Genomic DNA, 21926 nt, shown 5'->3' with positions numbered 1-21926 from the left:
ATTAACGGGTGTCCGAATTATCGAGACTATACTCTATAGGGTTTTTGGATCAAAGGAAAAAAATTAGGGTTGGGGTTAAAAAAACAATTTTTGGGTCGCCCTACTGTACACTACCACATTCCCGCGCACCGACTTTAAAAACTACCTGAAGAACGGCCTTTAAAAACTAACTGTAGCATACCTTAATAATCCAATTTAGCTCGTCTAAAATACCCCATTCCTCTCTTCTGTATGTTTAAATCGTGCTCTTTTCTTTCCTGACCATAAAAACTCACTATTTCTGTCGACCATAAATACTTCCTCACCATATCTATTGACAAACACTTTTTTGATCTATAACAATTCTTTCCATGACTCGCCAATAAAACCTCCCTGAATAAGAGTAAGAAGAAAATGTTTTAATACGATTTTTGTAAAATATAAGCACATTCTATTTAAAATTATATATTTGTTTATCTTCAACTACTATCCGCTCATTATAATTTACTTTGTGTAATGACTTCATTAACTATTGAAAGGAGTTGGTGATTATTGGTTAGCAGTACTGTAATTTTCCATGCGAACTTTTAACCATAAACAAATATTAGTTGTAGGTAGGAGCGATTGTTAAAGGAACCCTTTTATTAGGTGAAGAAAATTCAATATGTAAATATCTTGAATCTATTTATCCATTCAAATTTCGAACAAACGAGTTGCGTGCCAAATATGCGTGTTCATAGATGCCGATATATAAATTAAACTGTGAAGTCACACACAATTTAATATAATTATCCTATTGAGATTTACACTAAAGTCACGAATCCGCTACATTACACCAGAAAATGTGTAGTAAGTGAAATCACGTGTTACATGCTCTAAAGGCCAATTTTTCTGCGCTATGGTTTTCAAAATTGACTAATATTTTTTCTCGAGCTGAAAGGCCTACATTTACGACTGGTTTCAGTTGAATATAAATATGACTAACTTGGGCTAAGATAAAAAGTTCTATCTCTGATTCTAACCGAAACAAATCGCAGTACCTCATCAAATCGCAAACAAAGCAAATCCTTAACGAATTCAAAATGTCCATTACATTAGGAATTTTTATTTTCATAATGGCAACTGGATGTTATGCGGAGGATAATACCATCACAGTAGATACCACATTGGGCGCCATAAAAGGTATCGAAATGGAAACTCGATTCGGTAATAAATTTTGGTCCTTTCGTGGTATACGTTATGCTGAGCCGCCTTTGGGAGAATTACGTTTTAAAAATCCTCAACCAATCAAAGCTTGGCAGCCAACAATATTGGATGCTACTAACGATGGACCTATGTGTCCACAAGTTACCGAACACATGGATATGTTGTCAGAAGATTGCCTACATTTGAATGTCTACACCAAAAATGTGAATTCTGATCAACCATTGAATCCTGTCATCGTTTTCATACATCCTGGCGGATTTCATAGAGGAACAGGCATAAGTGTCTTAATGGGACCACAATATTTTATGGAACGTGATATTGTTTTGGTGACCTTTAATTATCGTCTGGGGTCATTGGGTTTCTTGGCTACCGATACCGAAGAGGCTTCCGGCAATATGGGTTTGAAAGATCAAGTTTTGGTTTTACGTTGGATTCGTGAGCATATTGAAAAATTTGGCGGTGATCCAAATTCGGTTACATTGTGGGGTTATAGTGCAGGCAGTTTTAGTGTTGGCCTGCATATACTATCACCAATGTCCAAGGGTCTATTTCATCGTGCAATAATGCAAAGTGCTTCTCCGTTGGGCCATTTTACCTATGAAAATAATCAAATGGAATTGGCGGAGAAGCAGGCTAAACTATTGGAGTGTCCAGTAGCACCGGTATCGGATATGATTAAGTGTTTAAAGGAGGTGAGTAGAAAAACAAAAATTTGTGGGTGTGGGTGTTTTTAAAATGTAAGTCTTAAGAGCACCCGTGGTAATAGATGGCACGAAGAGAACCTTTATAGAGACTTAGAGGCTTAGAAAAATTCTTTAAAAAATCCACGTAGCCTTTAGAGGCTTAGAAAAATTCTTTAAAAAATCCACGTAGCCTTTAGAGGCTTAGAAAAATTCTTTAAAAAATCCAAGTAGACTTTAGAGGCTTAGAAAAATTCATTAAAAAATCCAAGTAGACTTTAGAGGCTTAGAAAAATTCTTTAAAAAATCCACGTAGCCTTTAGAGGCTTAGAAAAATTCTTTAAAAAATCCACGTAGCCTTTAGAGGCTTAGAAAAATTCTTTAAAAAATCCACGTAGCCTTTAGAGGCTTAGAAAAATTCTTTAAAAAATCCACCTAGCCTTTAGAGGCTTAGAAAAATTCTTTAAAAAATCCACGTAGCCTTTAGAGGCTTAGAAAAATTCTTTAAAAAATCCACGTAGCCTTTAGAGGCTTAGAAAAATTCTTTAAAAAATCCACGTAGCCTTTAGAGGCTTAGAAAAATTCTTTAAAAAAATCCACGTAGCCTTTAGAGGCTTAGAAAAATTCTTTAAAAAATCCACGTAGCCTTTAGAGGCTTAGAAAAATTCTTTAAAAAATCCACGTAGCCTTTAGAGGCTTAGAAAAATTCTTTAAAAAATCCACGTAGCCTTTAGAGGCTTAGAAAAATTCTTTAAAAAATCCACGTAGCCTTTAGAGGCTTAGAAAAATTCTTTAAAAAATCCACGTAGCCTTTAGAGGCTTAGAAAAATTCTTTAAAAAATCCACGTAGCCTTTAGAGGCTTAGAAAAATTCTTTAAAAAATCCACGTAGCCTTTAGAGGCTTAGAAAAATTCTTTAAAAAATCCACGTAGCCTTTAGAGGCTTAGAAAAATTCTTTAAAAAATCCACGTAGCCTTTAGAGGCTTAGAAAAATTCTTTAAAAAATCCACGTAGCCTTTAGAGGCTTAGAAAAATTCTTTAAAAAATCCACGTAGCCTTTAGAGGCTTAGAAAAATTCTTTAAAAAATCCACGTAGCCTTTAGAGGCTTAGAAAAATTCTTTAAAAAATCCACGTAGCCTTTAGAGGCTTAGAAAAATTCTTTAAAAAATCCACGTAGCCTTTAGAGGCTTAGAAAAATTCTTTAAAAAATCCACGTAGCCTTTAGAGGCTTAGAAAAATTCTTTAAAAAATCCACGTAGCCTTTAGAGGCTTAGAAAAATTCTTTAAAAAATCCACGTAGCCTTTAGAGGCTTAGAAAAATTCTTTAAAAAATCCACGTAGCCTTTAGAGGCTTAGAAAAATTCTTTAAAAAATCCACGTAGCCTTTAGAGGCTTAGAAAAATTCTTTAAAAAATCCACGTAGCCTTTAGAGGCTTAGAAAAATTCTTTAAAAAATCCACGTAGCCTTTAGAGGCTTAGAAAAATTCTTTAAAAAATCCACGTAGCCTTTAGAGGCTTAGAAAAATTCTTTAAAAAATCCACGTAGCCTTTAGAGGCTTAGAAAAATTCTTTAAAAAATCCACGTAGCCTTTAGAGGCTTAGAAAAATTCTTTAAAAAATCCACGTAGCCTTTAGAGGCTTAGAAAAATTCTTTAAAAAATCCACGTAGCCTTTAGAGGCTTAGAAAAATTCTTTAAAAAATCCACGTAGCCTTTAGAGGCTTAGAAAAATTCTTTAAAAAATCCACGTAGCCTTTAGAGGCTTAGAAAAATTCTTTAAAAAATCCACGTAGCCTTTAGAGGCTTAGAAAAATTCTTTAAAAAATCCACGTAGCCTTTAGAGGCTTAGAAAAATTCTTTAAAAAATCCACGTAGCCTTTAGAGGCTTAGAAAAATTCTTTAAAAAATCCACGTAGCCTTTAGAGGCTTAGAAAAATTCTTTAAAAAATCCACGTAGCCTTTAGAGGCTTAGAAAAATTCTTTAAAAAATCCACGTAGCCTTTAGAGGCTTAGAAAAATTCTTTAAAAAATCCACGTAGCCTTTAGAGGCTTAGAAAAATTCTTTAAAAAATCCACGTAGCCTTTAGAGGCTTAGAAAAATTCTTTAAAAAATCCACGTAGCCTTTAGAGGCTTAGAAAAATTCTTTAAAAAATCCACGTAGCCTTTAGAGGCTTAGAAAAATTCTTTAAAAAATCCACGTAGCCTTTAGAGGCTTAGAAAAATTCTTTAAAAAATCCACGTAGCCTTTAGAGGCTTAGAAAAATTCTTTAAAAAATCCACGTAGCCTTTAGAGGCTTAGAAAAATTCTTTAAAAAATCCACGTAGCCTTTAGAGGCTTAGAAAAATTCTTTAAAAAATCCACGTAGCCTTTAGAGGCTTAGAAAAATTCTTTAAAAAATCCACGTAGCCTTTAGAGGCTTAGAAAAATTCTTTAAAAAATCCACGTAGCCTTTAGAGGCTTAGAAAAATTCTTTAAAAAATCCACGTAGCCTTTAGAGGCTTAGAAAAATTCTTTAAAAAATCCACGTAGCCTTTAGAGGCTTAGAAAAATTCTTTAAAAAATCCACGTAGCCTTTAGAGGCTTAGAAAAATTCTTTAAAAAATCCACGTAGCCTTTAGAGGCTTAGAAAAATTCTTTAAAAAATCCACGTAGCCTTTAGAGGCTTAGAAAAATTCTTTAAAAAATCCACGTAGCCTTTAGAGGCTTAGAAAAATTCTTTAAAAAATCCACGTAGCCTTTAGAGGCTTAGAAAAATTCTTTAAAAAATCCACGTAGCCTTTAGAGGCTTAGAAAAATTCTTTAAAAAATCCACGTAGCCTTTAGAGGCTTAGAAAAATTCTTTAAAAAATCCACGTAGCCTTTAGAGGCTTAGAAAAATTCTTTAAAAAATCCACGTAGCCTTTAGAGGCTTAGAAAAATTCTTTAAAAAATCCACGTAGCCTTTAGAGGCTTAGAAAAATTCTTTAAAAAATCCATGTAGCCTTTAGAGGCTTAGAAAAATTCTTTAAAAAATCCACGTAGCCTTTAGAGGCTTAGAAAAATTCTTTAAAAAATCCACGTAGCCTTTAGAGGCTTAGAAAAATTCTTTAAAAAATCCACGTAGCCTTTAGAGGCTTAGAAAAATTCTTTAAAAAATCCACGTAGCCTTTAGAGGCTTAGAAAAATTCTTTAAAAAATCCACGTAGCCTTTAGAGGCTTAGAAAAATTCTTTAAAAAATCCACGTAGCCTTTAGAGGCTTAGAAAAATTCTTTAAAAAATTCACGTAGCCTTTAGAGGCTTAGAAAAATTCTTTAAAAAATCCACGTAGCCTTTAGAGGCTTAGAAAAATTCTTTAAAAAATCCACGTAGCCTTTAGAGGCTTAGAAAAATTCTTTAAAAAATCCACGTAGCCTTTAGAGGCTTAGAAAAATTCTTTAAAAAATCCACGTAGCCTTTAGAGGCTTAGAAAAATTCTTTAAAAAATCCACGTAGCCTTTAGAGGCTTAGAAAAATTCTTTAAAAAATCCACGTAGCCTTTAGAGGCTTAGAAAAATTCTTTAAAAAATCCACGTAGCCTTTAGAGGCTTAGAAAAATTCTTTAAAAAATCCACGTAGCCTTTAGAGGCTTAGAAAAATTCTTTAAAAAATCCACGTATCCTTTAGAGGCTTAGAAAAATTCTTTAAAAAATCCACGTAGCCTTTAGAGGCTTAGAAAAATTCTTTAAAAAATCCACGTAGCCTTTAGAGGCTTAGAAAAATTCATTAATAAATTAGAAAAATTCTTTAAAAAATCCACGTATCCTTTAGAGGCTTAGAAAAATTCTTTAAAAAATCCACGTAGCCTTTAGAGGCTTAGAAAAATTCTTTAAAAAATCCACGTAGCCTTTAGAGGCTTAGGAAAATTCTTTAAAAAATCCACGTAGCCTTTAGAGGCTTAGAAAAATTGTTTAAAAAATCCACGTATCCTTTAGAGGCTTAGAAAAATTCTTTAAAAAATCCACGTAGCCTTAAGAGGCTTAGAAAAAATTTTAAAAAATCCAGCCATTGGAGGCTTAGAAAAAGTCTTTAAAAAATCCCCGTAGCCTTTGGAGGATTAGGAAATTTCTTTAAAAAATCCACGTAGCCTTTAGAGGCTTAGAAAAAATCTTTAAAAAATCCCCGTAGCCTTTGAGGCTTAGAAAAAATTTTTAAAAAATCCCCGTATCCTTTAGAGGCTTAGAAAAATTCTTTAAAAAATCCACGTAGCCTTTAGAGGCTTAGAAAAATTCTTTAAAAAATCCACGTAGCCTTTAGAGGCTTAGAAAAATTCTTTAAAAAATCCACGTAGCCTTTAGAGGCTTAGAAAAATTCTTTAAAAAATCCACGTAGCCTTTAGAGGCTTAGAAAAATTCTTTAAAAAATCCACGTAGCCTTTAGAGGCTTAGAAAAATTCTTTAAAAAATCCACGTAGCCTTTAGAGGCTTAGAAAAATTCTTTAAAAAATCCACGTAGCCTTTAGAGGCTTAGAAAAATTCTTTAAAAAATCCACGTAGCCTTTAGAGGCTTAGAAAAATTCTTTAAAAAATCCACGTAGCCTTTAGAGGCTTAGAAAAATTCTTTAAAAAATCCACGTAGCCTTTAGAGGCTTAGAAAAATTCTTTAAAAAATCCACGTAGCCTTTAGAGGCTTAGAAAAATTCTTTAAAAAATCCACGTAGCCTTTAGAGGCTTAGAAAAATTCTTTAAAAAATCCACGTAGCCTTTAGAGGCTTAGAAAAATTCTTTAAAAAATCCACGTAGCCTTTAGAGGCTTAGAAAAATTCTTTAAAAAATCCACGTAGCCTTTAGAGGCTTAGAAAAATTCTTTAAAAAATCCACGTAGCCTTTAGAGGCTTAGAAAAATTCTTTAAAAAATCCACGTAGCCTTTAGAGGCTTAGAAAAATTCTTTAAAAAATCCACGTAGCCTTTAGAGGCTTAGAAAAATTCTTTAAAAAATCCACGTAGCCTTTAGAGGCTTAGAAAAATTCTTTAAAAAATCCACGTAGCCTTTAGAGGCTTAGAAAAATTCTTTAAAAAATCCACGTAGCCTTTAGAGGCTTAGAAAAATTCTTTAAAAAATCCACGTAGCCTTTAGAGGCTTAGAAAAATTCTTTAAAAAATCCATGTAGCCTTTAGAGGCTTAGAAAAATTCTTTAAAAAATCCACGTAGCCTTTAGAGGCTTAGAAAAATTCTTTAAAAAATCCACGTAGCCTTTAGAGGCTTAGAAAAATTCTTTAAAAAATCCACGTAGCCTTTAGAGGCTTAGAAAAATTCTTTAAAAAATCCACGTAGCCTTTAGAGGCTTAGAAAAATTCTTTAAAAAATCCACGTAGCCTTTAGAGGCTTAGAAAAATTCTTTAAAAAATCCACGTAGCCTTTAGAGGCTTAGAAAAATTCTTTAAAAAATTCACGTAGCCTTTAGAGGCTTAGAAAAATTCTTTAAAAAATCCACGTAGCCTTTAGAGGCTTAGAAAAATTCTTTAAAATATCCACGTAGCCTTTAGAGGCTTAGAAAAATTCTTTAAAAAATCCACGTAGCCTTTAGAGGCTTAGAAAAATTCTTTAAAAAATCCACGTAGCCTTTAGAGGCTTAGAAAAATTCTTTAAAAAATCCACGTAGCCTTTAGAGGCTTAGAAAAATTCTTTAAAAAATCCACGTAGCCTTTAGAGGCTTAGAAAAATTCTTTAAAAAATCCACGTAGCCTTTAGAGGCTTAGAAAAATTCTTTAAAAAATCCACGTAGCCTTTAGAGGCTTAGAAAAATTCTTTAAAAAATCCACGTATCCTTTAGAGGCTTAGAAAAATTCTTTAAAAAATCCACGTAGCCTTTAGAGGCTTAGAAAAATTCTTTAAAAAATCCACGTAGCCTTTAGAGGCTTAGAAAAATTCATTAATAAATTAGAAAAATTCTTTAAAAAATCCACGTATCCTTTAGAGGCTTAGAAAAATTCTTTAAAAAATCCACGTAGCCTTTAGAGGCTTAGAAAAATTCTTTAAAAAATCCACGTAGCCTTTAGAGGCTTAGGAAAATTCTTTAAAAAATCCACGTAGCCTTTAGAGGCTTAGAAAAATTGTTTAAAAAATCCACGTATCCTTTAGAGGCTTAGAAAAATTCTTTAAAAAATCCACGTAGCCTTAAGAGGCTTAGAAAAAATTTTAAAAAATCCAGCCATTGGAGGCTTAGAAAAAGTCTTTAAAAAATCCCCGTAGCCTTTGGAGGATTAGGAAATTTCTTTAAAAAATCCACGTAGCCTTTAGAGGCTTAGAAAAAATCTTTAAAAAATCCCCGTAGCCTTTGAGGCTTAGAAAAAATTTTTAAAAAATCCCCGTATCCTTTGAGGCTTAGAAAAAATCTTTAAAAAAATCCACGTAGCCTTTAGAGGCTTAGAAAAATTCTTTAAAAAATCCACGTAGCCTTTAGAGGCTTAGAAAAAATCTTTAAAAAATCCACGTAGCCTTTAGAGGCTTAGAAAAATTCTTTAAAAAATCCACGTAGCCTTTAGAGGCTTAGAAAAATTCTTTAAAAAATCCACGTAGCCTTTAGAGGCTTAGAAAAATTCTTTAAAAAATTCACGTAGCCTTTAGAGGCTTAGAAAAATTCTTTAAAAAATCCACGTAGCCTTTAGAGGCTTAGAAAAATTCTTTAAAAAATCCACGTAGCCTTTAGAGGCTTAGAAAAATTCTTTAAAAAATCCACGTAGCCTTTAGAGGCTTAGAAAAATTCTTTAAAAAATCCACGTAGCCTTTAGAGGCTTAGAAAAATTCTTTAAAAAATCCACGTAGCCTTTAGAGGCTTAGAAAAATTCTTTAAAAAATCCACGTAGCCTTTAGAGGCTTAGAAAAATTCTTTAAAAAATCCACGTAGCCTTTAGAGGCTTAGAAAAATTCTTTAAAAAATCCACGTAGCCTTTAGAGGCTTAGAAAAATTCTTTAAAAAATCCACGTATCCTTTAGAGGCTTAGAAAAATTCTTTAAAAAATCCACGTAGCCTTTAGAGGCTTAGAAAAATTCTTTAAAAAATCCACGTAGCCTTTAGAGGCTTAGAAAAATTCATTAATAAATTAGAAAAATTCTTTAAAAAATCCACGTATCCTTTAGAGGCTTAGAAAAATTCTTTAAAAAATCCACGTAGCCTTTAGAGGCTTAGAAAAATTCTTTAAAAAATCCACGTAGCCTTTAGAGGCTTAGGAAAATTCTTTAAAAAATCCACGTAGCCTTTAGAGGCTTAGAAAAATTGTTTAAAAAATCCACGTATCCTTTAGAGGCTTAGAAAAATTCTTTAAAAAATCCACGTAGCCTTAAGAGGCTTAGAAAAAATTTTAAAAAATCCAGCCATTGGAGGCTTAGAAAAAGTCTTTAAAAAATCCCCGTAGCCTTTGGAGGATTAGGAAATTTCTTTAAAAAATCCACGTAGCCTTTAGAGGCTTAGAAAAAATCTTTAAAAAATCCCCGTAGCCTTTGAGGCTTAGAAAAAATTTTTAAAAAATCCCCGTATCCTTTCAGGCTTAGAAAAAATCTTTAAAAAAATCCACGTAGCCTTAAGAGGCTTAGAAAATTTTTAAAAAAAATCCACGTAGCCTTAAGAGGCTTAGAAAATTTTTAACAACAACAACATCTTGCCAAAATTATAAAAAAGATCCCAGGCGTATCCTTAAACTGCACTCTTTTCAAACTTTGTGTGGGAGGTACTCGAAAGAGTGGTCCGTTGTAGTCAATATTTGGATTCAATCCAAGTCTGTAAAACCAAATCGATCTTACCCCGAGGGTTATCTTACGTACCACCCAGTTTAGTTGGTACCGGCAGGCTTTTTTATAGATAGATCTTTTGGGTCATTATCTCAGGAAGTATGGACTTTTCCCAGAAAAAATATTGCGCCGTCGTAACAGGGCCCGCAAGAAGAACTTGTTGTCAAAAATTTCAAAATGATTCGAGACGAGCTGCTAAACTGTACTTTTTCCAGATTTTGTGTGGAAGGTACAAGAAGGAGATTCGAGATTTAGTCCATATGCATTCCTGATCTATGTCTGGAAAAGTAATATTACCATATGCAAAGTTATGACCATATCGGTTACTCCCTTTTAAGAGTTATCGTGCGCGAACATTTTTGAAGTTTTGTGGGGAATGACCTATCTTTGAACTAAAACTAAGTTTGGACAAAATTTTCCGATAAACAAAATTTTAATTAAATCGATTGATCCGTTCGATAGTTATCGTGCGCACCAGTTGAATAGAATCTTCATAAAAGACCAGTAGAAAGTTTTTATAGACGACCTAAAGGGAGAACAGAAATGAGTATTTATATGCGACCGGATGGATCCCTTTATAGGCGACCAAAAGCGAGTCTTTATATAACACCAAAAGGAGATTTAATAGACGAGCAGGGTGTGTTTTGGACACGACTAGTTGGGAGTTTTTAAAGGCTACAGAATATAGACTTTATTATAGCCACGGTAGTCTTTAAAGTAATTCATTTTATATTCCAGAAACCGATGTTGAACTTTGTGAATACCGCAGCCGGAATGTTTGAATCGAATTGGAATCCCATATATAATTGGTTTCCAGTTGTTGAATCTGATTTTGGACAAGAACGTTTTCTCACAGAAGATCCGTATAAGACAATGATGAGTGGTAATTTTAACAAAGTTCCCCTGATCATTGGTTTAGCTGAATATGAAATGTACTTCTTTGCATACCGTAAGTTCTGAAAACAACAAAACCAAATATTAACAAAAAAAGTAACTTATAAATGCATTTTCAGATACCTTACTTAGCGATGAGCAACGTCAACATTTTATAAGTGAATTTGATAAATATGCCCCAATTTATTTTCTTTACGAAAGAGGTGGTCCAAAATCGTCAAACATAAGCCAGCAGTTGGAATCATATTATTTTGGCACTTCTAAACAAATTGAATTTCCAAAATCTGTGGGAAAATTTGCTGAGGTATATAGTGATAGTTTGATATGTTATGCCAACTATCGTTTTCTGCAAATGATTGCCGAACATGTTCCAGTCTATAATTATTTATTTAAATACAAGGGACGTTATAATTATTTCAAACTTGATGATGCTTTGGGTAAGTACTACAGCAGTTTATGTATGTTGATAAATATAAAAGTTAACTCATTTTGTTTCCAAAGGCGCCAATCATCTTGATGAACTTCTATACTTATTTTATTCGCCGCTTTTAACACCAATATTCACAAAGAATGATCCTGAAAATGAAATAATTGAAAGATTAACCCGTATGTGGTATGAATTTGCCAAGAATAGGTAAATTTCAACACAAATACAATTTTGATTCAAAAATGTACATAGAAATGATGTTTATATATTTCAGCGATCCAAATAACCAATCTGATGAATATCTTAAGGATCTACAATGGCCATTGTATAGGCCAAATAATAAGGAATATTTGGAAATGGGCAACAATGAGGTGATTGTAAAAACTAACGACATATTCTCAGAACGTATGACCTTTTGGGACACTATTTTTCCTCTACAAGAAGTAGTTGGTAAATTTTAATGGAATCCTTTATCTCTTATTAGTGAATCAATAATAAATCATTGTTACATGGAGCATTCAAAAAATGGATTTTTTATACGGAATAATGGAAATCTTCATGGTCGAACAAACTGAGAGAAGTTTAGCATTAGTCTTTATAGATAAGGACAAGGGAGATTTATAGAGGATCTTAAAGGTTGCCTTTATAGACGATCTGAAGTTAGTCTTTATAGGCCAGTTGAAGTGGGTCTTTACAGGCGAGCTGAAGTAAGTCTTTATAAACGAGCTGAAGTGAGTCTTATAGACAAGCTAAAATGAGTCTTTACAGACGAGCTGGAGTGAGTCTTTATAGACGAGCTAAGTGATTTTTTGCAGACGAGCTGAGACGAGTTATAATTGTATGTTTGTGTGTTCGTTCTTCTGCTCAATCTGGGTCTATCTCCACTTTCAGGAAAGTGGCTGCTTCGATGGAATGTAACCACAGTTCCACTCGGTTAACGTTAACCGATCACCATTAAATTTCATATATGAAATATATAAGGTTTTTGGATCAAATGGAAAAAATTAGGGATTAGCGAATTTTGTTTTATTGGGCCACTCTAATGGACCTTTTGAATTTTTTAAATTTTCTGTTTCGGTGCGATTTATATTTTCAATTCTAATAACAACAGCAATAAATATTGAGTAGTTAGATAGATACCCTATTCACTTTTGAATTTTGAACTGATGTTGATTTTCCCACCAAATGTTAAAATATAAAGTTCTTGGTAGTGCATAGGTCTCTAACAGATTTGTATTCTTAAAGTTGATTAACAATGGTGACAAAAATTAAAGTTAGAACTTATATTTGCATTTTTTGTATAGTCCAGTGTATTTGTAGTCAGTGCGGCATCTGAATCTGTTTATGAACGAACACAGCCTCCAATAATCAACATCACAAAATTTAAAATTATGTAGAATGTTCTTTATGCCTCAAAATCTAGAACCTTTATCTTCAGCATAGAGAAAATATATTGAAACTTTGTCACCATTGGGCAAAAGTACCGATTCCTCATGACTTATTAAACGTATAGCAGCTAAGCCATAGAACAACATGGGTAAACCTATAAAATAAGGGTGTTTAAGAAAAGATGGACTCATTTTCATCAAATTAAATCTCTTACCCAAATTGATAATTTTTAGAAAACGAAAGAATTTATCTTCCAAAGATAAATCCTGTATTTCACGCTTTGTGCAATGATATTTTAGATAAGGATAACAAGCTGTCCTTAGAATGTGATAATTTGCACCACTTTCCAGGGTCCAATTGAAATGTGATTTACCCCATTGATCATTTTTCACATCCTTTAGCTGATGAGACACGTAAATTCTAAAATTAGGTGGCTTGTTTTTAAATTTACTCAAGTATTACCTTAACAAAATAGGAAGTCCATGGCGGTTCATTACATTGTTTTAAATAGGCTGTTAATACTTCTGAAGCCCTCGGTTTGAGAAGAATTCGTGTTAGTTGCATTGTGTAATTTTTAAGCCCGCCCAGCTGGTCATCAAAGTCTTTTTTGTTTTGTTTACAAACAATAAACAGCTGATTGCTGTGAGTGTTGGAAAGTGACGAAATGTAGTATTTGCGGTTACGGAGCAGGGTTGCCGAAGTGAAGATGTAATTAAATGAGAACCGTAATCGCCCAAATACCGAAGACGAACGATAGACTACAAATCTTAGCCCATGACGTACGAGATTTAAATTTAAGATCAGTTGATGAGTTATGCTAAGTTTACATTTACGAAATCCACTCGATTTCATCTTTCAATTCCATAGCTCAAACGTCAAATGAAATCTCATCTGAAATCCATTGGATTTAATTTGACGTTTAACCTATGGATTTGACAGATGAAATCGAGTGGATTTCGTAAATGTAAACATAGCATTACGCGAGAAATGCATCCCCTTTATGTTTCTCTGCCTTAAAGCTAAATATGTATTTTAATTAATATGTATCCACTAATTTAGTAGATTCCTTCGGTTCTAGTACTGTCCAAAAATGATAATAGGAATTTGTAACGGTTCCATTGATTCCATTGACTAGGAAACCTCACATAAATTTCCACCCAGTTTTGAATATTTTGTATATAATATACATATCGCACATTTACTCAAAGAGTGACACATAGGAAGGAAAAATCTGATTCCGAGAAAAACTCGTTTTAAGTTGTCGACTGAAATTTGACTTCCCAACTTAAAAAGATTATTATATTAAAACTAAAAAACTACTTGGACCATCTTTTGTAAAGAGCTGACCAGATATCAGTGCTAAATTTCTGTGCATGTTCAAGCATGATTTGAAGTGCTTTAGTGCTTCATAACCTCAAAAAACGTTCTAGATGATTTATGCCAAATTCATAGAAAATAAGCTGTAACTCGTTGAGTTTTAGAGATATCAACTTAAAAATTGCTAACTCAAAAAAGACATTTTTTGAGTTATGCCACTCATTGAGTAAATGAGCGATATGTATATTGAATATTTTTTATATTCAATTTTTATTTCCATATTGAAATTCCATACAATCAAGGCATATTCAATTTTCCTTCCATACAATACAAAATGTTTTCAAAGTTTCGACAACCGTTTCTAATCAGATTCTTTTCATCATCAGCAGCGAAAAAGAAGGTGTATGCTAAAGCACCGCCAACGAAATCCGTTGTCGATGTCCCTCAATTTGATAATAATTTCAAAATGGAAAATGAACCTATTTTAAAATACAACCCCGGCTCAGAGGAATTAAAGAAATTGGAAGCTGCCCTCGAACTGTATCAATCACGAATTGAAGAAATACCAATAGTAATTGGTGGCAGAGAATTAAAAACCAAACACGAACGTTTCCAAATAATACCACATCGTCATCATCAATGTGTGGCCAAATATTATGAGGCTGATGAAAACCTCATCAATAAGGCCATACGAACAGCCGTTGAAGCAAAACTCAAATGGTCTAAAATTGATGTGAAAACTCGTCAAGATATTTGGCTAAAGGCTGCGGAATTAATGTCCAATAAATACAGAGCACAATTGGTGGCTACCACAATGTTGGGACAATCTAAAACTTTGCAGCAAGCTGAGATTGATGCCGGTGCGGAATTGATAGATTTCACTAGAATGAATGTTGGGTTTCTAAATGACCTTCAACGCTACCAACCGCTAAGTGAAAATGTCAATATTTCAAAAAATCACATACTATGGAGACCTTTGGAGGGTTTTGTGGCAGTCATTAGTCCTTTTAATTTCACGGCCATTGGGGGTAATTTGGCTTATACGCCTGCCCTAATGGGTAACACTGTGTTGTGGAAGCCTTCCCATTCAGCAATACTCTCCAGTTGGCTTATTTACAAAATTATGCTTGAAGCCGGTCTACCAGAAGATGTTGTGAATTTTATACCAGCTAATGGACCAGTTTTTGGGAATACCATAACATATTCTTCGAATTTGGGTGGCATAAATTTTACTGGTTCCTTGGAAACATTTCGTGGGCTTTGGAAGTTAGTTTCCAAACATTTGGAGTTTTATAAAAGTTTTCCCCGCTTGAGTGGGGAATGTGGTGGTAAAAACTATCATTTTGTCCATCCATCTGCTGATGTTGCAACAGTTGTGGCCTGTACCATACGCAGTGCCTTTGAATATAGCGGTCAAAAGTGTTCGGCTTGTTCAAGACTTTATGTTCCCGATAGCCTGTGGGAATCTGATATCAAAGATATGCTTTGTTCCCAAACAGGATATTTATTAATGGGTGATGTTTGTGATTATCAGACATTCCTAGGAGCTGTTATCGATGACAAGGCCTTTTTACGTATTGCTAAATACTTAGATTTGGCCAAAACAAATCCTCAGTGTGATGTTCTTATTGGAGGACGTTGTACAAATTTAAGAGGTTATTTTGTCGAACCCACAATTGTTGTTTGCCGTGATCCTTATGACGTTTTATTTAAGGATGAAATTTTTGGACCTCTCTTGGCGGTGTATGTTTATAAGGAAAACGAACTGATTAGTGCTTTGGATTTGGTTGGTTCTACTACGAAGTATGCTTTGACGGGATCGGTATTTGCCAAAGATGAGGAATTTCTCAAGGAGGCTTTGGTTAGACTCCAAACAACGGCTGGGAATTTATATATCAATGATAAATCAACTGGTGCTGTGGTGGGGCAACAACCTTTTGGTGGCAGTAAACTATCGGGAACAAATGATAAACCCGGCAGTCCCCAATACTTGTTACGTTGGACTTCACCTCAAGTTGTCAAGGAAACATTTGTTCCGCAAAGGGAGATTTATTATCCTCATATGGGGATTGATGATAATTTTGTGAAATGTTAAATAAATACACTAAACAATTTATTGAATTTTTGAATACCACATCATTTACGGAATATTTCAAGGGACTTTTAACGGCAGACCTCTAAAGCTTGATATAGAAACGTTTAAGAGTTTTTATGGACCATATCGAGGATGTTTTGGAGAATGTCTTTACGAGCATTTTTTTAAAAGCACTTGGACTTCTTACTGTATATAGCTGTGTCTGGTTACCCTAAAATTTGTAACAATTTGTACCAATTGTTGCTGGAAGTCGTCTGTTAACACAAAAAACCAGCAGAAGAGAGCGATTCGAGAGAGACATTTTGACAGTTCTTTCACTGAGAGCTTGCAAATTCTTGCTGGGCAATTTTCTTCTAGCATGCACTTGCAAGCTCTTCTTCTTCCTGAAAACAATCAATCAGCCGTTTTTAGTTTTTTGTTGATTTATGTTTGTGAACATTAAAAACAATTTTATTGTGGAAATAACATAGTCTAATTGTATTGTTTTATGGAGAACAAATTTGTAAAGTGGAAAAATACTTTTTTGTTTCATTTTCTTTTTTATTTTTAATAAAATACAACGTGTTTGCTTCCTTTGTTGGCGGGCAAATTGTTCTGTTTTGGCAAGTCAGCTGATTGCTTGCTGGTTTTTGCTGGGAAGGTGTCTGTTTACTTTTTACAATTTTCTAGCAAAAGAGAATAAAAACCCCTTACTCTCTGAGAAAGTTCTTGCTGGACAATTCTTGCTGGGAAAGTAACCAGACAGACTTTATAATAGCAAGTTTACATTACAACTTTTTGCGGCTTAATCTTATTTCCGAGGATTTATTTGATGTACACATATTCAATGGAATTGACAATTTAAATCCGCATATCCTCAGATGGAAATTGATGATAATATGTCTGTCTGGTTACCCTAAAATTTGTAACAATTTGTACCAATTGTTGCTGGAAGTCGTCTGTTAACACAAAAAGTCAGCAAAAGAGAGCGATTCGAAAGAGAGACCTTTTGACAGTTCTTTTACTGAGAGTTTGCAAATTTTTGCTAGACAAATTTCTTCTAGCAACAACTAGCAACTCTTCTTCTTCTTGAAAACAATCAATCATCTGTTTTTAATTTTTTGTTGATTTATGTTTGTGAAAATTAAAAAGAATTTTATTGTACAAAATGGCAAGTATGGTATTGTTTTTTTGGAGAACGAAGTTGCCAAGCGAAAAAAATACTTTTTTGGTCATTTTCTTTTTTATTTTTAATAAAATACAAAATTTTTGCTTCCTTTGGTTTCTTTATTGACGGACAAATTGTTCTGTATTGGCAAAGGTGTCTGTTTACTTTTTACAATTTTCTAGCAAAAGAGAATAAAAACTCCTTACTCTCTGAGAAAGTTCTTGCTGAGAAAGTAACCAGACGGACCTAATTTTGTCCGTTTACGGAGATATTAAAGAATACTTTTAAGGGCATTTTGTAACATTTCTCCAAGGGCCATTATTACATGTATTCTTTTACTATCTGATGGATTTGAAAGCGGAAAATAAACCAATTTTCGAGACAGACCTTTTGGCAGGCAATAAAAATATAATTTTTACATTGAGTGTTAATTCCAAGAAGCTCCTCCTTGAAATTCAATCATCACATTTAACTTTAAGTTAGCTATAAATCTGTTCGGTAAAACTATAACAAAATAATACATGTAATAATGGGGGCAAGAGTTTTAAATAGAAGTGTTTCTAAAGACTTCTCTAGAAAATAATTATTGACTATAATGCTTGGTTTACATTTACGAAATTCACTCGATTTCAGCTGCCAATCCCTTTGCGTATACGTCAAATGAAAACTCATCTGAAATCTATTGGATTTCATTTGACGTGGATTTCGTAAATGTAAACTTACTATAAGATTATCTTTTAGCTCATGAATGTCGATGGTCAGACTAGCACGATTTCAACATGGCGACGTCAAGTTTATAGGCGAGGGGTATGAAGTAGTGAAACCCATGTACATGGTTTTCTGTGTTTGTTGTGTTGCCTCTTCTTGTTGTTCGTTGCAAATTTTTTCTTCCATTTTCTTTCATTTTTATTTTCTCAAGCAAACGTTAAGAACAAAGCAAGCATAAAAAGATTTAATAAAAACATTAAATTAATGAAATAGTGAAAATTTAACTATGTGTTAATATTAATTTAATTATAAATGTTAATTATTTTGTGCTGTTTTTAGTTTATTTATGTTTGTTTTGTTTTTATTGGTATGAGAAACACAACAAACGCGAATGGTAAAATAAAGAGGACACGAAAAAATCTGAAATTTCAGGTTAACGTGTGTGGACACTAACGAAACTTGAAAAGAAATTTTAACGAAATTGGTTTCAAGAAACCTTGCTAGTCTGACCATCGACAATAGGGCTTGGTTAGAGGTAGTTTACACTATCTATCAATGTCATATGACACGGAAAAAGCCATTCCATATCTACCCACGGAGGCAATAACGTAGTTTTTTACATTTTTGCTGGTGTGGACCCACAGAGTAAATGGCATAAGGAAAATCTCCAATATTGCACATATTAGCGAAAATATAACGATGGAAAATAGTGTACACTACCCCTTACCAAGGAAAATTTTTAAAGCAAAAGGGAATTTAACCTAGTTAAAAGTTAATGGGCGATTATAATATGTTTTCTTTGACAATAAGATGGATTTGAAAGCGTAAAATAAACCAATTTGGAGGCATTAAAAATAATTTTGACAAGAAGGTTCTCCTTGAAAATTTTGCGATCACTTTTAACTTTTAATTATAACAATTATGGGCTTATGAAGGAATAAAATAAATTTTAAAATTTCTTACATATTACTCAGAGAACTCATGTGAACATCTTTTTGACAGTATGAATATACATATTTTAGCAGTCCATAACTAGGCGTTTACACCAGACAGTTTGTCTTCAAATACAACTCTGATTTACTAACACATACATACTGTCTGACTCCCAGCTGTCCATCATTTTTTCACAGACAGTAGGGAAGACAAATTTTTGGCATTTTTCTAAAAATAAGTGAGATAACAATTGAAATGTGTTGAAAACAAAAGAATATGTACAGAAACAAAATATGTGAACGGAAAAGGAAAAGAAATCGATGATTTTTATTCATAATATTACAACTGTTTTTGCAGTTGTCTGGACGCCTACATCACACAGGCAAGTTTTGGGTTTTTGACAATCAATACATGAACTCAACTGTCCTGTCTAGTATAAACGCAGGGTAAGGAGTTTTAAACAGAACTTAAGTGGAATTACTTTTGAAAAATATCTGGAAATAAGGGTTCCATAAAGAATTTCAATAGTTTTTCTAATGGAAATCCTTCAAGGATTTCCTATAGTGGGTCCATATCAATTTTCCTTGCGGCAATTATCAGTTTGTCGGTGAGAGAGGGTGTTTTTGCAAGGGATTACCATATGCCTGACCTCTCTGTCCATCAAACAATTGCGGTAAGGAAAATTGCCTAATGTAGATATGGACCTACTATATATATGTAGATATGGACTAGAACATCCAATACATTTATCTACGACAAAGGTAACATTGTTTTCTTTCAAAATAAAAAATAATAATAAAAGAACAAAAATGAATTACCAAAAATCCTTGTACAAATCTATATTATTTCTAATCCTTTGCCTGTGCCTCCTTAAATTGGTGATGGCGGATTCAACCAAGAAATGGCATAACAATTTAAATGGTAACTATTTTTTTCCTTTGCACTAAACATTCCTATAGTAATATAGAGAAAATTTTTCTAGAGAAACCCCATCAAGTCCATTATTTATACGATGAATTCAAGAAACGTTTGAGGCCACTTAACGATGCTATTCGAAGTGAAACTCCTTTAAAGGCTATGGACAAACGTTCTTCTTATACTAAAACAAGTTTATATGATATCTTTAAGAAACGTTTATCGTGTATAACTGATCCCTCGGATCATCAGTATTTGGATGTATCAAATGATGAACCTCAATCTGATATAATAATGGAAGATGGCAGTAAAAGATGTGACCACTGCTATGGAAAATATTTAAATAATAAGTTATCTTTAAGTAATGATAGGATATATGGAAATTTCACTGGAGAGATTGATTAATAAACAAAAATAATCTGAAGTGATTTTCATTATTTTTATTTGGAAGTTGTTTTTTTATTCAATGAAAATTTGATCCGATCGCATTTAAACGGATTGGTTTCTACGGAGAACTATCTTGTTACACACAAAAAGTGCAAATTTGGAATATATCTGCAAATCTAAAACACACAGTAACCAACACACACCTCGTATTGCCAATCGAATTACTAAAAACCGAGTTCCATTTGGCCAGAATGGAACATAGTGTATACTTAAACCAATACTTGCTAGTCTGCTTGGAACAAAACAATCGAGGTACTTGTACTGTAGGTTGTCAACTTGCCTTGTCAAAATGTACTTTTTTGGAAAATGTCGTAATAATCCGTTGATACCGTTATACCTCATCATATGGCTGGAAATATTTCAAAGTGGCGAAAATTCTGCATCGCTAATATTAAACATTGATAAAAATTCGAAATTAGGCAAATCAATCAAGAAGCCACCAATAATTGAGGGCACAAATGGTGATCTATACGATATTTTTCGAGAACATTTAAACCATATAGAAGAAGAACTGACCTACCATAAATTGTCTTCTGATTTTGGTGTCCATGATGATTCACAGAATAGATATTGGAACGTGAGGCAACAAGAAGACTTGTCATCTAAAAATCAATTTAAAGAAAATTCGAGAAGGAATTCCAAGTACACTCGCAGGAGTCCAAATCATTTATCTAAAACAAAGAGACGTCCAAATTCTGCAATCCCCAACCACAATTCCTCCAAATCTCTTTATCCCTCAGTTCTAACAAAAGCTTTAGAAATCAGTTTAAATTCCAATGCACATGATGGAAATAATAACCAGGGTAATCTATTGGCAAATATTGCCCAGAAAATGAATACTAGCGTTATGGACTTGGCTACGACTTTAACTAAACCAATAAATTCCAATGAGTCTTCTTTAAAAGAATCAGGGGAAATGAGGAGAATAATGCAAAATTACATCTCAAGAAGTGGTAAGTGAATAGTTTTTTTTTTTTCAAATAAGAACAATTTAATTTGAAGCTACATGCATACATATATCGTTTTAGAATCGTCTGGGAACATCCAACACCATCCATCGAATACTTCCTCTGATGGTTCACAATTTTCGGGAAATTTTGTTACGGATCTAACGGCGACCGAAATAAGAAATGTACTGGAACGAGTCTTGGAAAAATTGGAACAATTAAGAAAATCAAAACAGCCAGGTAGTGAGGAGGACCATATCAATGGTATGTAGATAAATACGGAGTTTGACTATAGCTAATGACTTCCAGGATTATTGGACTTTGGAAATGTGACATTTTCTTTATTCCTATCCTTTTTATTAATAAATTCAACATTCTTTCATATATCTGACCCCCAAAAATTAGGCTTCAGATTTAATAAGTTTTCCTTAATTTTTGCTTTTTTCTAATTTATTATTATTTTTCCTTATATTTTTCTCTTTCAAAAGTGCTTTTATTATTAATTTTTAGGAACACCTTGCGACATTACAGGTTCATGGTATTCCATTATTTTGGGTTTATGTTTTGATATCCAATGGGCTGCCAACAATAACAACTTATCCATAGAAATTCATGATTGTATACCACCTAAACAACACACTATAATGGATTTGGAATGGAAATTACTTGGAAGTACAATCAAAGAACTAGGTGGACCATTCTATTTGTATGCCCGGAAAGAAGAGGAACATTTAGCTGGAACATTTCTTGGTAGGAAGAAGTTTTTGTTATTAAAGGTATCTCAATAAATAACTTTGTCGGTGTTATAGGTTTTTGTTGGATTTGTGATGGATCGGATATAATATTTGGTTCATGGACTTTTCTCAAGCCTTTCAGAGATTGCACAGACACTACATTGGCTTTTGATGTGGACCGTGATGTTTGGCATAGGAATCGAATGAAACAGCTTTCTCAACATTAAATGAAAAGATTCTGAAGAATGTGTTATAAATATCATTCCAAGCATTTATTCTAATTGCCATTCCGAAAATCTGGAGTTATGCTAACATATGAAAAGTGGGTGATTACACTAAATAAATGTCATACCTTGGAAAG

At 33.2% G+C, this 21926-nt stretch overlaps 5 protein-coding genes across 7 annotated transcripts; 4 read left to right on the top strand and 1 right to left on the bottom strand.

The window, feature by feature from the left end:
* The first annotated feature begins 872 nt into the window (after nucleotides 1-872).
* LOC141390003 (juvenile hormone esterase-like) lies at nucleotides 873-11459 on the top strand. Its single transcript, XM_073962394.1, has 5 exons — nucleotides 873-1877; nucleotides 10351-10561; nucleotides 10626-10943; nucleotides 11008-11140; nucleotides 11208-11459. The coding sequence occupies exons 1-5, from the start codon at nucleotides 1062-1064 to the stop codon at nucleotides 11392-11394; spliced, it is 1665 nt and encodes a 554-aa protein (XP_073818495.1). The 5' UTR covers nucleotides 873-1061; the 3' UTR covers nucleotides 11395-11459.
* A 530-nt stretch (nucleotides 11460-11989) lies between these two features.
* On the bottom strand, nucleotides 11990-13000 carry LOC141390002 (uncharacterized protein C15orf61 homolog). Its single transcript, XM_073962393.1, has 3 exons — nucleotides 12785-13000; nucleotides 12537-12723; nucleotides 11990-12476 (listed from the first exon to the last, which is right to left on the bottom strand). Exons 1-3 carry the CDS (start codon nucleotides 12884-12886, stop codon nucleotides 12346-12348), a joined length of 420 nt encoding a protein of 139 aa, XP_073818494.1. The 5' UTR covers nucleotides 12887-13000; the 3' UTR covers nucleotides 11990-12345.
* A 927-nt stretch (nucleotides 13001-13927) lies between these two features.
* Nucleotides 13928-15755, top strand: P5CDh2 (delta-1-Pyrroline-5-carboxylate dehydrogenase 2). The gene has a single exon (XM_073962388.1). The coding sequence runs from the start codon at nucleotides 13974-13976 to the stop codon at nucleotides 15732-15734; it is 1761 nt and encodes a 586-aa protein (XP_073818489.1). The 5' UTR covers nucleotides 13928-13973; the 3' UTR covers nucleotides 15735-15755.
* A 3567-nt stretch (nucleotides 15756-19322) lies between these two features.
* LOC141391504 (uncharacterized) lies at nucleotides 19323-19863 on the top strand. Its single transcript, XM_073964382.1, has 2 exons — nucleotides 19323-19443; nucleotides 19505-19863. Exons 1-2 carry the CDS (start codon nucleotides 19332-19334, stop codon nucleotides 19840-19842), a joined length of 450 nt encoding a protein of 149 aa, XP_073820483.1. The 5' UTR covers nucleotides 19323-19331; the 3' UTR covers nucleotides 19843-19863.
* A 65-nt stretch (nucleotides 19864-19928) lies between these two features.
* On the top strand, nucleotides 19929-21925 carry LOC141390001 (uncharacterized). Of its 3 annotated transcripts, none has more exons than XM_073962392.1 (4): nucleotides 19929-20837; nucleotides 20913-21095; nucleotides 21363-21581; nucleotides 21641-21925. In XM_073962392.1, exons 1-4 carry the CDS (start codon nucleotides 20174-20176, stop codon nucleotides 21790-21792), a joined length of 1218 nt encoding a protein of 405 aa, XP_073818493.1. In that variant the 5' UTR covers nucleotides 19929-20173; the 3' UTR covers nucleotides 21793-21925. The 3 variants fall into 3 exon arrangements, with proteins under 3 accessions (XP_073818493.1, XP_073818491.1, XP_073818490.1); XM_073962390.1 differs by having other exon boundaries at nucleotides 20110-20837; nucleotides 20913-21071; XM_073962389.1 differs by having other exon boundaries at nucleotides 20110-20837; nucleotides 21342-21581.
* The last annotated feature ends 1 nt before the right edge of the window (nucleotide 21926 follows it).

This window comes from Musca autumnalis, unplaced genomic scaffold, assembly GCF_047663935.1.
Source record: "Musca autumnalis isolate F117 unplaced genomic scaffold, ASM4766393v1 scaffold_1, whole genome shotgun sequence".
NCBI classification, from domain to species: Eukaryota; Metazoa; Arthropoda; class Insecta; order Diptera; family Muscidae; genus Musca; species Musca autumnalis.
This window is presented reverse-complemented; position numbering and strand designations above follow the sequence as displayed.

Coding starts and splice junctions, on each gene's coding strand:
- LOC141390003 (XM_073962394.1), top strand. CDS start 1,062: ATGTCCATTACATTAGGAATTTTTATTTTCATAATGGCAACTGGATGT. Junction 10,944..11,007: donor CAAACTTGATGATGCTTTGG/GTAAGTACTACA, acceptor TTGTTTCCAAAG/GCGCCAATCATCTTGATGAA. Junction 11,141..11,207: donor TATGAATTTGCCAAGAATAG/GTAAATTTCAAC, acceptor TATATATTTCAG/CGATCCAAATAACCAATCTG.
- LOC141390002 (XM_073962393.1), bottom strand. CDS start 12,886: ATGCAACTAACACGAATTCTTCTCAAACCGAGGGCTTCAGAAGTATTA. Junction 12,724..12,784: donor GGACTTCCTATTTTGTTAAG/GTAATACTTGAG, acceptor GTGTCTCATCAG/CTAAAGGATGTGAAAAATGA. Junction 12,477..12,536: donor TCTAAAAATTATCAATTTGG/GTAAGAGATTTA, acceptor CTTATTTTATAG/GTTTACCCATGTTGTTCTAT.
- P5CDh2 (XM_073962388.1), top strand. CDS start 13,974: ATGTTTTCAAAGTTTCGACAACCGTTTCTAATCAGATTCTTTTCATCA.
- LOC141391504 (XM_073964382.1), top strand. CDS start 19,332: ATGAATTACCAAAAATCCTTGTACAAATCTATATTATTTCTAATCCTT. Junction 19,444..19,504: donor ATGGCATAACAATTTAAATG/GTAACTATTTTT, acceptor AAATTTTTCTAG/AGAAACCCCATCAAGTCCAT.
- LOC141390001 (XM_073962389.1), top strand. CDS start 20,174: ATGTACTTTTTTGGAAAATGTCGTAATAATCCGTTGATACCGTTATAC. Junction 20,838..20,912: donor AAATTACATCTCAAGAAGTG/GTAAGTGAATAG, acceptor ATATCGTTTTAG/AATCGTCTGGGAACATCCAA. Junction 21,096..21,341: donor TGAGGAGGACCATATCAATG/GTATGTAGATAA, acceptor ATTAATTTTTAG/GAACACCTTGCGACATTACA.